The sequence below is a fragment of the Pseudochaenichthys georgianus genome, chromosome 5, assembly GCF_902827115.2.
Source record: "Pseudochaenichthys georgianus chromosome 5, fPseGeo1.2, whole genome shotgun sequence".
Taxonomy (NCBI): Eukaryota; Metazoa; Chordata; class Actinopteri; order Perciformes; family Channichthyidae; genus Pseudochaenichthys; species Pseudochaenichthys georgianus.
In genome coordinates this window covers 20,432,594-20,447,855 of record NC_047507.1, presented here as the reverse complement: position 1 = coordinate 20,447,855, position 15,262 = coordinate 20,432,594, and the positions used below count along the sequence as shown (strand labels likewise).

At 41.6% G+C, this 15,262-nt stretch overlaps 1 protein-coding gene across 1 annotated transcript; it reads right to left on the bottom strand.

Moving 5' to 3' along the window:
- Nucleotides 1–51: 51 nt before the first annotated feature.
- Nucleotides 52–7,214, bottom strand: LOC117446647 (tripartite motif-containing protein 16-like). The gene is made up of 7 exons (XM_034082952.2): nt 6,980–7,214; nt 3,733–3,828; nt 3,421–3,630; nt 3,170–3,338; nt 3,060–3,089; nt 2,787–2,855; nt 52–2,557 (listed from the first exon to the last, which is right to left on the bottom strand). The coding sequence occupies exons 1-7, from the start codon at nt 7,199–7,201 to the stop codon at nt 1,989–1,991; spliced, it is 1,365 nt and encodes a 454-aa protein (XP_033938843.1). The 5' UTR covers nt 7,202–7,214; the 3' UTR covers nt 52–1,988.
- Between the last annotated feature and the right edge of the window lie 8,048 nt (nt 7,215–15,262).

Below are 15,262 nucleotides of genomic sequence, written 5' to 3'. Positions count from 1 at the left end.
TATTTCAATTGTATATTTAAAGACATATCTATTTTGTAGTTTTTGTAGCTACTCCTTGTTGTGGGGTTTTAAAAGTGGCTGGGAGGTGGAGGGAATGTCAGGTTTAATGTAAACAGCAGCTGGATCTCTGTTGTGTTCGTCTGGCTCCACCTGCTGTCAGCTGACGTCCACTCCCCGGTCCCCACTTTATAGAGTCACTGCTCTGCTTGTTTTGAGCCACACTAGCATCAGCTGTCTTGGGGTTGTCCTTGACTAAAAATATTTGTTTTCAGCTTTCAGAATTCTAGGCTTAATCGACTAAAACAATCTGAAACGACTACCACCAAAATGACAATTAGTAAACAAATCTACTTTCCACAGCAGCTTATAGCCGGTCTTTTCTCTTTTACAACACATGAAGTTCATTACTGGATATCTCTCAAAAGAAATCCAGTCCGTCTCTTAAACTTTGTATGCAATAACATGGCCTCCAAAATACAATTAAAACAACTTTTAATATATATTATCATAGATTGGTCACTTTATTCACTTCGAAGAGCAGTACTCTCTTGCAGGACTGATAGTGTGGTTCTAAACATCCCGTTTTCTTTTCCGTTTTGTTTTAGTCTGTGTGATTCAGCCACTGCTGAGTGCATCATATAGAGATCCCTCTGTTGTTCAAGTCAGTAAATAAAATTATAACCAAAAGATTCTGATGATAGATTTTACCCATGTGAATTATATATATATATATATATGTCTTAATAGGTAACTGTTTTAGCAATAAATGCAACATAAAGTAATGATGAATGTGATTAATGCACTTTTTTCACTAGGACTGCAAAAAAAGTCATTATTTGTTTTGTTGTCCTCGTAGTGTAAAAGCAATATCCAGATATTAAAAGGAGAATAATTTAAGATTGACACATAGTGTGAGTTAGCGATGATTAGAAACTGCCCTCTTACAGCCAAAGGGAAGTTAACTCTTCCTTACAAGAGCTGGTGTGTGTGTGTGTGTGTGTGTGTGTGTGTGTGTGTGTGTGTGTGTGTGTGTGTTTCCTTCTTCTTACCTGTGTGTGCAGGGCCTTATTGAGCACATGTTTTAAGCACTGTCTGTACAGGAGACACCTTATAGATGTCCCTTGACAGCTCCTCTCTCCCTTTCCTCAGTCATATAATGATTGTATGATATTGACAACTATTGTAAAAAAAAAAAAAATGTGAACATCACAAACAATATGAATAAATAAAGAGTGGACAAGATACTTTTGTATTTCTGTTTTTTTTTCAATTTGAAGTCAAAATTGTCATGGTGAAAGTTACATTTTCATTGGGAATGTTTATCTTCTGTTCTTATTGAAAAAGATATAGAACTAAATACAGACAGATATTAATAAGTAACCCATTTCATTCTATACATATTGTATAGCTACTGGCAGTTTTCAGAATACAAACAGCTGCACACAAAGCTTTTGTGTTATGGTTTTACTGGTGTTGATATATACAAAATAATTATAGTAATATAAAAGACAATAGGTAGACTATTACATGAAAATAATATCAAATAAATCATAATTACATTTTGGCACAAAGTTTGAGCCAAATTTGAAGAAATGCCCTTGTGATGTTCTCGTGATTTCATGTATGCGAGAAGGGTAAGGACAAGCGGAGGCATAAAAAGCACAATAAGACTTTGATGAGGATGGTAATGTTGGTTCCTCTTTGCACCAAAGTCCTGTTCGGTCCAGTGAACACAAATACGTAATTGGGTCAACCCAACAGCCTGCACAGTGGGCTTAAATGGATATACTGTTTCATTAAGACTCTTTTTAGGCTACTTTATATTGTAAAACCCCTACAAGAAAACCAAAAATCTTCAGAAAACAATCAAAAGAAGACTGAAGTAAAAGAGATATTCCCATTTAAAAAAACATAGCAGGATTGTCAGAGAGGCGGCCATCTTTAAGTATACTGTGGCCATTGCGGAGAGCTGTGAGTGCTGCAGCTAACTATCTCAACCTGTTTCTATGGTCCCTCTCAGGTAGATCACAGATCCTGATGCAACATCCCTTTTCGAGCCAGAAGCCCGGATACAGAGGCTCTGTGAACGTAGCCTGCAGCTTGTAAAGAAACTTCATACTGTCTGACCCCGACACCTCGTAGAAAGCAAGAGTTCCCTCTTTAAACTTCAGATAAACGCCGATCCGGCTGTGACTCGGTGATGATGTGAGCTGAACGCTGTCAGCTCTGTGGCTCACCGAGTACTTAGAGGCGCGATCAAGACTCCAGGAAAATGCATTTGCCCCAAAAGCTGACAGACGGGTTCGAGTCTTTCTGTTCATCCCCCTATAGGCGAGAGCGATCTCAGCCTTGTCTCCTTCCACCTCGACCTCATAGTAGCAGCGGTCGGCATGCAGCCCCTCCTTGCACAGCACCTGCATGCGGTGTATGAACCTGTCCGGGGAATGAAGACCAAGGTCGTTCATCTTCGGAGAGTTCAGCCTCACCTCGGTGTCTCCTGCAGCGAAGGTCAGGTCCTTATGAGCTGTGGTGCGATCCAGGCTGAGTCTACAAGCATCTGAGATGATGATGGGAAAAATGTAAAGGAAAAGTTAGGGTTAGGGTAAAAAAAAAAATAAGTTCCACCACTAGGTACAGAAGTATTAGAAACATGTAAACTACAAACACTACAGTAAAGTACTTTTCTACTGTTTTTGTTACTTTCCACATCTGTCTTTGTGCAAGGTTAAGATATGTGGACCAAATGGCTGAATATTGGGCTGTGAGTTTAGAAAAGATGCACTCACACTGCAGGAAGTCAGCTCTGGTTTCGGGCTCCTCCATGTTCTGCTCAGTGTTGGTAACTCCAGAGACACCTATGAGAATATTTCAGAGCAGTTTTGAGACATTCCTCTTGGATATTTTCACAGCAAAACAATACAGTGGAAGGGGGTTTCATAATGCTTACAACATTTAAAATATAATATTAAAATTCAGACTTTTGAAATGTCAACAGCTGGATCTTTGTCAGGAGAAAGAAAAATGTATATTTTCAATAATACTTTGGTCCACTGACTCACCTCCTGATTGCTGCTGCTCTTCACCACCAGCTGTTGAGGTAATATGGAATTAAAGCCAATCTTAACTTTATACATATTGTATTCAAATGGACTGATGTTAAAATACAGACCAGTATGAAGGATTGAGGCAAATTCTTTGTCACAGATATCCTGCAGCTGCTCCCCGAGCTGTTCCACGGCTCTCTTTGTAAACTCGAAGGGCAGAAGTGGATCCTCTGAAACCTCCTGAAGAGGATAAAGAAGATCCGTGTCGGTAAGACACCGCAGGGAGGACCATTTCTGTGAAGAGACAAAGAAATACAGCATCATCTTTTATACAGATTCAGGTGATGTTTCTACAGTAGTCCTGTGATCACTATACCTGCAAGAAATGGACATCATTGTCAGTCTTAGCGAGTCGATGGAGCTCAACGTCTCTCTCGTTCAGTTCCTCCAGCGTCTGTAAGGAGCTCTGAGCCTGAGCCTCCTGACCTCTGATCAGCTCCCTCACCAACATGTAATATCTCTGGAGGCAGTCAATGACGCCTACCAAGACACTTTCACAGTAGTGCTGTGTTTCTCTCCCCTCCTCCTGTTTCATACACAAATATGTGGGATCAGTCTTGTATCTAGATATTAAACATATGGATTCTGAGCACATACTGCAGGTATGATTAACACATGTTCTCCTCACCTGAATCTGTTCCAGAGTCTTCCCCATGTGCTTCAGTTTATTTTCTTCTTTCTGAAGAATCTGCTTGGAGTTTGTTTGCATGTTGTTCAGCTCCCTCTTCAGTGTGTGTTGCATGGAGACACACATGATATGTTTAGCTTTATGATACTGGTGTTAGCTTTATAAGTATGATAAAGCATTTCAGTAAGGTTTTCTTTAAGTTACTGGTAAATCACTTATTGTTCTAGCAAAGTCCTTAGGTAATGTATAATTACAGTCAATTGAGTGTTTTTTGTTTTTATTTTCACTTGCAGCACATGATCAGCTGAACTGCAAGGACGCAGATCTTGCATGCATCACATACTGTTTACATTGCAGACCCCTGTCCGGTCACACAGTGATATCCCCGCTACAAGCCCCCAGGAAGTGCGCCGCAGTCTGATGAGAATATTCGTTGTGGCCAAACGGCGGTACTACACTTTATTTAGGTTGCTGGGCCCGGAAACACTTTTTCCCATTGACTTACATTGGGAAAGAGTGGTCTGTAACTCGTTGGATAATTTTTTTTTAAACTAAATAAATAAACCAGTATGAACACTTGTATAGCCCTTATTAAAAACATTCGTTCCTCAAGTTGTAAAAATGTGCTAATAACGTTATTCTGAGAGTTATTTCCCTCTGCATTATGAACGCGCATCTAACCCACGGGACCGCGCCGCCCGGCACGTTCATGTTACGTGTTCAGGGGGGTATACTGCGAAGCAGGATTTTCGCTTAGCCGGCTAAATTCAGGGAAAACTCCGGCTTTCCGGTCATCCGAAGCTGGTTCTCTTTTTAGCAGGCTAGATCTCCATGGTAATATATGCTAAGCAGCTAACCTGGTCGGGACCAGGTTAGGTTGCAGGCTAAGAGCTCAACTCAGTGAAAGCACCGCCTGCTGACCAATCAGAGCTCAGTGTGCGGAGTTTAAAGCGATCAAGTCATATTACAGGAGACAGGAAATACAGAAAAGCTGCCGATGCAGGAAAAACGGCCGGCAAAAATCACCGACTGTGTGAACGTGAACATGAATAGAATATCACCTCCATCTTCAGAGCAATCTGACTATTATAACATTAGCGTTAAGAAAGCTTACTTAAATATCGGCCACAACATAAGTAACCGGATCAGAGTACATTAAGTACAGTCCGCGGCATATCACTTCATAATGTATCATATATATCCTTATCTGAGTCAGCTGAGCCGTATCTGGCCGTGCAACACTCACAGTGTCACATACTGTATGCAGAAGTATTATTTTAAGCAACACATAAGTTGACGAAACACTCGAGACAAATGTAATTGAAGTCAGATCGTGTTTTAGACGGGGCAGTGATATCATAAACCTGTTAATGTACGCATTCAAACACTTTTTCTTTTTCCAGCTGTATGCACCTTGCAGGTGCAGCTATGTGGCTTTGATCCTGGATCAAGTGTTTAAGTCATCGATGTTTAAAGTTTAACTTCTTCATTTTTGACTAGTATTAAAGTTCACTTTTCATTCAGGAAGTATGACGCTGCGCTGTCAGTACGCTTCTCCATGTTTGTGATTGGTCGAATGCTCCAGATACCACCCCTTTCATGTGAACGTGCACCTAACTAGATAGGACACGGCTGGCTTGAGCGATCCACTTGATAACCAGCGTCGTAGTACAGTTTAGCGAGAGCGCGTATGTTTTGGATTAGGCCAACCGGCTAACTCAAACATATCCAGGTTAGGTTGAACCAGGTTCGTAGTATAGGCCCCAGCACTACATGCGTTTATCTTTACCCATGGATGCACAATAAGAACGGACCCATATCGCCTTACTGCCTTCCCACGGAGCTGTAATAATGGATATATTGCACATGTTTGCTGTAATTCATCATTTGTAAAATGTATGTAAATGCAGGGACGTTAGATTAACGTCCCTGTAGCTTATTATTGCACTAAGAAGCTTATTGCAATATGTATATATATATATATATATATACACATACACACAGTGCAATAATTCTTTCATGCTAAATGAAGCTCTGTTGCTTGGATATCACTAGATCCTGTTACAGCGTAATATAAGTACATAACGATTGATGTGAACATTAGCATAATTACTAGCTAGCTGCCGCCTCGTTATCAAATCCATCATAATAACAATCCATGACCATGCTGTCATGAACGCACGGTGCTGTTACGTGTACGCAAATTGACGTGCTTGATGTGAACGAGCATTTTGTTTAAAGTTGCGCATGCGCTATGAGCGCACATACGGGTACTTCTCAAGCATGCCGGGTAATCTGTGACGTTTCACTCTTTCAAAAATTGGGCCATTTTATCATCATGCAAATTAATTAAGGATCAAAATGCTCTCCAGCAGCTGTTTAAAAGCACAACAGTAGGTTTTCAGGAAATAGCAGGAGGCCTGTCTCCCTCAATATTTATAACTGGTGCATTGTGATATATTTGTTCTTGTTTCAATTATAATTATGAGAGCAGTTAAGGCCAAAGTCTTAATTAAAGGCCACAGGCTTCATATTATTTATAACAATTCAAGGAAATGTAGCAATAAAGGAATGAAAACGATCACCAAACATCAGCAGGCAACAATAAAGGAGGTTGTTTAGAGCAGGGGTTCCCAAAGTGGAACCCCGGGAGTATTTTATGTTACGTTAGAAAGCTAACTTTTGGTGAATTTAGGAGAAACCTACAGACGCAAATAGACAAACTATAGTAAAATAAACACCTAAATGTGTATTTTGTACATTTTCCTTCCAAAAGCCTGAAAGAAAAACATGTTATGGAATCAAAATAGCACGACATATAAATATTGACTAGTGCATGAACAACGATGTTTATGCCTGCCGCGTCTCGCCTTAATGAGTGAGACACACCGGACTTGAGGATCTGTGGGGTTTGTATGTTAATGTATGGGAAACACTGTTATTTGTATGACAATTCACTTGATAAAAACTTGGATTTATTATTGATATAAATAGGCGCCAAAAAATAAGTAACTTCCTCAAACAAAAGTGGAGGGAGTTGTGAATCATATTTGAGTTATTATTTCCTGAGGGGAGCATCAGCATATCTGCCCCGCCCCAAAAACATATTCAACTTTATTTAGCAAACCTTCGCTCTTGTTCTAGGCATCGAAAACTATTCTCTTCACTCGCACAAATACAACGTTTAAAAGGACAGCAAAAGTCTAATATCATATATGGCACTTTTCTTTGTGTTTGTTTCACCTACCTGTTTGCGCCTCCTCTCCTCCCCCACTGTACCAATGGAGTGCCCGCGGTGCTCGGACACCGCGCACAGGGCGCAGATGAGCCGCCGGTCGTTGCAGCAGTAGTTCTCCAGCGGGCTGCGGTGCTTCTCACACAGGGTGCTGCCCGCAGAGGGTCCTGTGTCTGTTAAGGGGCAGGGTCTCTTCTTCGAGGCCGATCCTGAGGGGTCCTTCCCTTTGTACATCTTCACAGGGAGGATGCTAGGCTCTAATGTGAAACTTAACTCTGGTTTCATTTCCTTCTCGTATTGTGGGTGTGCCTAAAATAATTTAAACTGAATGTAAAAGGGAGGGGGAAAGAAAGGGCAACATTTTTTGAAAAGTTGTGTTGATGAAAAATAAAATGGAAGCTCATTAAACTGGATTCCTTAGCTATATGTGTGTGTGCTGTGCTTCAGGAATGTTTATTTTTTTATTTTTTTTTATTTAATATTACATTTTTTTGTTGTTCAATTTTTCATTAGTTTTACCAAAATAACTTGATTTAATTGTATTTAAAATAACATTTCCAAAGAAATAAATCCTTCGAATCTGCCTATTCAGTTTCTGTTAAGGGTTAAATGCCGTCTCTGCGAATTACTGTGAAGACGGGAGAGCTTGTTGGTCCCTCTGTACATTCACAGAGGGTCAGTATTATGTGCCGCAGTTGGTGCTCGTGTGTGTGCTTTTGTGTGTGCTTTTGTGTGTGTGCGTGTGTGTGTGTGTGTGTGTGTGTGTGTGTGTGTGTCTCTCTCTCTCCCTGATTGTCTCCAGGTGCAGCCTCTCCAGGTGCTCCCAATCCCCAATCAGGGCCTTCTTAAAGGACCTGAGGAAGGCTGCATGTGTACATACTGTTGAACAGCTTCCTTAGTTTCGATAGGGGAGTGTCTAGCTGGGCTGAATCAGTCCTTCCTTCAGGCACTCATTTATTATTGTGCCTTTTTTATTTTCGGGGTAATCCTGGGTGGGGATTTAGTCCCTGTTGGGGCAGGCGTTTCAGGGTTTCGGCCGCTGATGTTTGCCTTTTTTAAAGTCGCCTCGAGCCCAGCACGCTCCAGAAGATAGGTAGGTTTGTGGTAGGCAGGATCTGGGGAAGTTTGAAAGAGTCGATGTTTGTGTAGCCTCAGATATTTTTGCCTGTTGTTAAGTGAGGTGATTTAAGTGTGAGTGTTGAAAATTAGTTTGTGAGTTTTTAGTATGGCCTCCCTTGCAGGCCCGGACTGGCCATCGGGAGGACCGGGAGGTTTCCCGATGGCCTGGCCTGCTAAGTGGCCTGCTGGCCTGAGGATTTTTTTTGTATACGTATGTATTGTGAACGCAACGCTGCGCAAATGTGGGTCTGACTCTGCCTCACAGAGGGTGACTGGCTGTCTACATGATGTGGCCTGCCGACATGGCCACGTTCATACAGATCATACTCGATTGGTCTCTGTGTGTCATTCAAGCTCGGGAGGGTGTGTGTGTTATGTGTGGGGCGAGCGAGTGAGATAAAGCGCGCGCACCGGTTACGTGTTTTGTTGTTGTTGTTAGCATCTGTTGCTAGCTAGCTGCGCTAACGGATATAAGGAGCTGTTTCAACAACAAGGTGGAGGAGAGTCCTCTCCAGTCAGACTGAGAGACTGATAACTACAGCTCAGGTGAGGTAAAGGACTCTCTGAGTGTTAGATAGTTAACTTAGTCTAAGTTCTCAGTGGGTCTCAAACGGTTTGGTCACCATTTATGTAAACACATATTCCCATTTGAGGGGGGAGTGATTAGTAAAATATGCATGAATAATAAAAAAAATAAAAACGTTAACTAGGTGAAAAAAGGCAAGATAAACTATTAAAACTTGTTGAGAGCTAAAACTAGTCTTTGCTGCTGCCTCAAAGAGGAGGAGAGGAGGGAGACAGGTGAGGCTGGTTCAGGAGCACAGACAAACTCACAACTATAAATGAACCAAAAACAAATAAATAAACAAGTTTCAATGTTTTTTCATATTGGATATGGGATGTTATTGGTTATGGCCATGTTATTATGATTTTATGATTATTTAAATGTATACAGTTCTGTTTCATATGGGTGTAGTCTCTTTATTTCCCCCTCAAAGTGCACCAGATTGATGCATTTAAGTCCAACATTTAAAAAAAATCTTACCGGAGGAGCATGCCCCCTATAGGATTTGAGGTCCACCCCCACTTAAAATATGTTCACATAGGTTCCTAAATAGATTTGCACATTTTTTTAAATAGTAACCCATGTCCATATGTTTATTTTTGGGTAGATTTAGAGCGCTATCACTACGGGCAGCAATGCTGTGAAAATTGACAAATAAATCCAGCAAAATGGCACCACAAACTGGTAGTGGCCTGGCTGGGTGTATAATTCCCGGCCTGACTTATTGTCCCAGTCCGGCCCTGCTCCCTTGTGTGGAGTGAGTCCTCTCATACTGGTTCTAAAATAGATACCAGGTTGAAAGTGAGGTTAGCTCGTCTACAGTGGGAGAAGGAGGAGCGTGAGTGAGATTTTCAGCTCAAGAGGGAGTTGGAGGTCAGAAAGTTGGATGCAGACACAGCTTTCAAGCAGGGGCGGCGGTAGGGGGGAGCTAGGGGGTGCTGAAGCAACCCCCAAGGATTGCCAAAGCACCCCTTAAGCACCCCCAAGAAATATGTGGGTTTTTTCCCCCGAAAATTATTATTATTATTTTTATTAAATTAGAAAAATTATTGATTACATCAATGCAAATGTGAAACAAACAAATGTTTGACCAAAAACATAAAGCCAACACAGGTGATATGATTAGCCCAATGGCCAGCACCCATTCCATTTGTGACCTACCCGCTAAATTACTTTGTGACACTTGAGTGACTTCCTGTTAGCAGAGCGCCAAATGATTTGCTAACAGCAAAGTGAAAAAATTATCGTTTTTTAGTCCTTAAACGTCCACGTGTGGACACTCAATCAAAACCACCTGAAAGCGAGAGGGATTCTGCACATAATAGGCCTCGTGAGAACAAGTACCTTACTTCTGGGTCTCTGTGATTCATTCAAGCTCTGCTCTGTGTGTGTGTGGCACGAGCCATTTGGTGTGCGTGAGCGAGAGAGAGAGCTCGCGCACCGGTGGGTACCGGAGATTGTTGTGGATAGCATCTGGTGCTAGCTAGCCAAGCTAACGGGTATAAGGAGCTTTTTCAACAACAAGGTGGAGGGAGAACTCTCTCCTGTCAGACGGAGAGTCTCAGGTAACCTCAGTTCAGGTGAAGTAAAGGACTCTCAGTGTTTAGATAGTTAACTTTAGTCTAGTTATCAAAACAGTTTGTTTTAAAAGGGGAGTGATTTGTAAAATGTCTATGAAGAAATAGAAAATCTGTTTACAGTTCTGTTTCATATGGGTGTTGAGAGATGTATCCATAGATCCCTTAATGTTCCTCTCAAAGTGCACCAGATTGATGCTTTTAACTTCAATATTTAAAAAAAAATCTTCCCGGGGGAACATGCCCCCGGACCCCACTAGAGGAGGTGAGGACCCTCTTAGAGGAGGTGAGGTCCACTCCCCACTTGTGAAAATAGCACTTTACACCTACTGTATATGCCGTGAGCTGATTATCGAGGTGTGTGTGTGTGTGTGTGTGTGTGTGTGTGTGTGTGTGTGTGTGTGTGTGTGTGTGCATTAATGGGAAACCCTTAATGTTTGAGCACCCTCTATGAAACGTCAAGCTACCCCACAGCACCCCCTAGAGAAAATCTCTGGCGCCGCCACTGCTTTCAGGATGCGTCAGCGAGAGCTGCAGACAGGTTCAGTGGGGGCCTCTTCCGGTACACAACCATTGTCAGGTTCTGATGCTCCTTTTGATGTTAATAACATTCAGCTGGTTCCAGTATTTCGTGAGTCTGATGTTGAGTCATACTTTGTTGTGTTTGAGCGCATTGCTGCTGCTTTGCAATGGCCGAAAGATGTGTGGGCCATACTGTTACAGTGCAAGTTAGTTGGAAAGGCTCAGGTGGTTTGCTCTTCTCTTCCTGTTGAAGATTGTATTGTGTACGAACAAGTTAAATGCGCTATTCTCAAAGAGTATGAGCTTGTGCCTGAGGCTTATAGACAGCGTTTTCATGGCCTAAAGAAAACACCTGGCCAAACTTTTGTAGACTTTGCAATAGAGAAGAGAAAGCTATTCAACGGATGGCGTAAGGCATCAAAGGCTGACGACTTCACTTCAGTTTGTGATGGTGTTTTGGCTCATAGCAATCCCCATCGTGTTTCTTTCCGGAAAGCTCGTAACAGGCGTACGTGCCACACATTCTCATTCTGTTTCTCTTCCAGGACCCAAGAAAAAGAGATTGTGTTTCTTTTGTCTTGACCCTGGTCATCTAGTGGCAGAGTGTGTAGCTCGGAAGAAGGAGGTGGCAGCTTCCAAGCCGTCTGTGGAAAAGCCAAAAGACCGGCACCCAGTTGCAATGCGACAGAGTGGTGAGTTGCAGTTAAGTTCTGCGACAGTGCTGTGGGTGCTCCCGTCTCTGACGCGGTGGGTGTGGACCTGGCTCAGAGCGATGTGGATCTGTGTTCAGTGAGTGATGTGTGTGGTCCATGTGTTGCTCCGGTGTTGGCTATATATATATATATATATTTGTACCTTAGTTTACTTTGCAAGTTGGCTGGTGAGCCCTTTTTCTTTTCGTCCATTAAAAGACCTGCTTGTGGCTTCAGAGATCAGCTTCCTCTCCTTTTTCTCTCGTCTGGCCATTTTATATTTGTGTTACTTCCCTTTGGAAATCATAAATCTAATCGATAGATTTATGATTAGCATAAGTTCGTTCATGATGGCTCATGTCAGTGATGACATCGTTGCGAAATTATTAACAGAGTCATTTTCAAGATTGAGTTACAATGATAAACTGGAGTGGCAAAGGATCAGCTGAATGACCCGCAAGTGCTTCATCCAAAAGGACGGGAGGATGAACTTTGTGTTTAAGTGATTTGATCATCAAAGGTAGGCCTAAGTCATTTTCAATGTGGGCTGCCGTGCCGACTTAATTCATTTGTAATTTTTAATTTGCTGTGGGTGCCCTGTCATGATAGGTGTTTATATAAATGGTGTTGTTTTGTGCTATGGTTGTGTGGTAGTGGGTCGCTGTCATTGATGCGTTTTGCACCCCGGGCCGCTGTTTTGATATTCCGCTGAATAGACGCTGTGACGTAATAACTCTTCTTTTTTTTCGAAGGGGGGGGTCAGAGGGCTTAGGTATAAAAGTCACGGCTCGCCACTGCTCAGTTCATGTTCTGAACATTATTTTATTTCAGATTCAGATGGTATGTCTAATGCTTTTAATGCTCACTTCAAAAAGGCAGGTCACATTTTTGATGAGCGAAGTCATGACTCTCTGCTTGGTCGTACTCACAGCCCTAGTCTAGAGGTGAACTCCCCTGTTTTTGATTTCGCTTATTTCTCGGTCTCTGAAGTCTTACAGGGTTTGCACTCAATTGATCCTAAAAAGTCTGCTGGGCCTGATGGCCTCGAACCGTTCTTTTAAAAAATTGCAGCTCAGATTATAGCACAACCAGTAACTGATATTTTTAATCTCTCCCTGTCCACTCACACACTGCCAGCTGTGTGGAAGCAAGCTCTGGTATCGCCCCTCTTGAAAGCTGGTGATCCCATGAGTTGAATAACTATCTCAAATCTTTCTGTGTTATCAAAGATTCTTGAGTCCCTAGTTTCTACTCAACTAAAACTTTTTTAAATTCACACAACATCCTTAACCCTATGCAATCTGGATTCAGATCAAAGCACAGTACTGTGACTGCCAGTCTGAAAGTCTTAGACGATATTAAGGCTGGTTTGGATAAAGCATCAGTTTGTGTTGCATTGTTTATTGACCTAGCCAAAGCATTTGACACTGTAGATCACCACATTATGTCTAATGTTATGTTGGTGTCTCGTTTCAGTCATAATGCCATTTGCTGGTTTCAGAGTTATCTAACCGACCGTACTCAATGCGTCAGGTTGGGTAGTACTGTCGCTGACACCTTGGAGAAGGGAGTTCCACAGGGCTCTATTTTGGGGCCCTTGCTCTTTTTATTATATGTAAACAATATTTGTAATCAGATGCAATTTTCTACCTATCATATGTATGCTGATGACACTATTGTATATTCATGTGCTCCTTCTCTGGATATGGCAGTTTCCAATTTAAAATCTGATTTTATCACGCTGCAGCATGCACTTCTTGATTCCAAACTGCTATTGAACAGTAAGAAAAGCAATGCTTTTTGCGCCAAAGTCAGCGTCCTCTTGCCTCTCCATTGACACACTTGATGGCGTCTCTGTTGAGTTTGTCGATACCTACAAATATCTGGGCTTTTGGTTGGACAGTAATATGAACTTCAAACACCATATTGAAGTTCTAACAAAGAAATTGAAATTCACTCTTGGCTTCCTTTTCAGACGTAAATGTTTTTTTTCAACTTCATCCAGTAAAAGGTTGGTCTCTGGCTTATTCCTGTCCCAGCTGGACTACGGTGATACCATTTATAGATTTGCCTGTCCCACTGTTTTGGCCAAACTTGACCCACTCTACCATACTGCACTGCGTTATCAAATGCACCCTATAGGACTCATCATTGCAAACTGTATAGCCTAACTGGATGGTCCTCACTTAGCGTAGGATGCAGCATTGGTTTTTATTATTGTATAAAGCCATTTTAGGTAAGCTTCCACTGTACATATGTGCCAGATTTGCTCCAGTTAGTGACTCTTACAACATCAGATCCAGTACCTGGATACAGTTCCAGGTACCTGCCGTGCAGACTGAGGCTGGAAAAAGGAGTCTTTTTTTCTTATGGTCCTTGGTCTTGGAGTGACCTTCAATCAAGCCTATAACTGAGGGCACTTGTCTCAATAGCATGTTTTAAATTGAAGTTGTCTTAAGTCCTTACCACCAGCTGCTCTTGCAGTAATAAGTAGTGTACCTTTCTTACTGTCCCAAATGTGCACAATGTAGTGACTGCTTTTTGTCTTGTTTATTTAGTTGTGTTCTCTGTATTTTATATGTCTGTGTTGTGTAATAATGTGGCCAGGTCAGCATTGTAAATGAGATTTTGTCAATGCTTTTTATCTGGTTAAATAATAAATACTTTAAAACTGCCGTTATCAAATCTCTGTTAAAGAAACCAAACGTTGATATTAATTTACTAACGAGCTATAAACCAATATCCAACCTTCCATTCATCAGTAAAATAGTTGAAAAGATAGTATCAGAGAAAATAAATTCATTTGAGAGGAAACAACATCCTTGAAGTTTCAATCAGGTTTTAGAAGATACCACAGCACTGAGACTGCTCTTATTAAAATAGTCAGTGCCCTCAGACTGAACTGTAATAAAAATAGGGTCTCAATTATTATCCTCTTCGATCTCAGTGCAGCTTTCGACACAATTGATCACGACATCCTCATCAATAGTCTCGAAAAGTGGGTTGGTCTTTCTGACTGTCTTAAACTGGTTTAGAACAAACATCAAAGGGAGAACGTTTTGTCAGCCTGGGAAATCATGTGTCCGACGAACACAACAGCTATTATGGGGTTCCACAAGGGAGCTGCCTTGGTCCGTTGTTTTCTTTATATATGCTACTACTTGGTGACCTGATCAGAAAACACAATGTATGCTTTCACAGCTATGCGGATGAGATACACAACTGTATATATCGGCGTAATTACACTGCAGCTATTACCTCCATCGCCAACTGCCTGTTGGCGATAGATAAATAGATGAGCAGTAACTTCCTAAAGCTGAATGAGGAAAAAACTGAAATCCTGCTAGTCGGCCCCAAAGCAAAAAGATGTTTAATAATCTCGGGATATTTACTAACCGGATCAAACCGGGGATCACAAGTCTTGACTCTTGGTGTTGTATTAGATTCAGATCTAAGCTTCAGCTCTAACATTAGCAAAGTGACAAAAACATTGTTCTTTCACCTTAGAAACATTGCTAAAGTAAGACCATTCATAAATCAAAACTACGCAGAGAAGCTAATACATGCCTTCGTCTCAAGCCGGATAGACTACTGTAATGCACTTTCACTGACCTCCCGAAAAAACTACTGACAGACTTCAGCTCATCCAAAACTCTGCAGCTCGGTTGTGAACTAAGAGGAGAGAACACATTAGTCCAGTTCTAGCCGCTCTGCACTGGCTTCCTGTTTACTTTAGGATTGATTTTAAGGTTCTCCTCCTGACATGAGGCCATTATTGGGCAAAGTCCAAGCTTTTTCAGCATTACATGCTGAGAGATTT

What these genes read in the sequence shown, in the direction of transcription:
- LOC117446647 (XM_034082952.2), bottom strand. Translation starts at nt 7,201, where the DNA reads ATGTACAAAGGGAAGGACCCCTCAGGATCGGCCTCGAAGAAGAGACCC. An exon ending in AGACTCTGGAACAGATTCAG is followed by an intron (nt 3,631 to 3,732) that starts GTGAGGAGAACA and finishes TGTATGAAACAG; the next exon opens with GAGGAGGGGAGAGAAACACA. An exon ending in ATGATGTCCATTTCTTGCAG is followed by an intron (nt 3,339 to 3,420) that starts GTATAGTGATCA and finishes GTCTCTTCACAG; the next exon opens with AAATGGTCCTCCCTGCGGTG.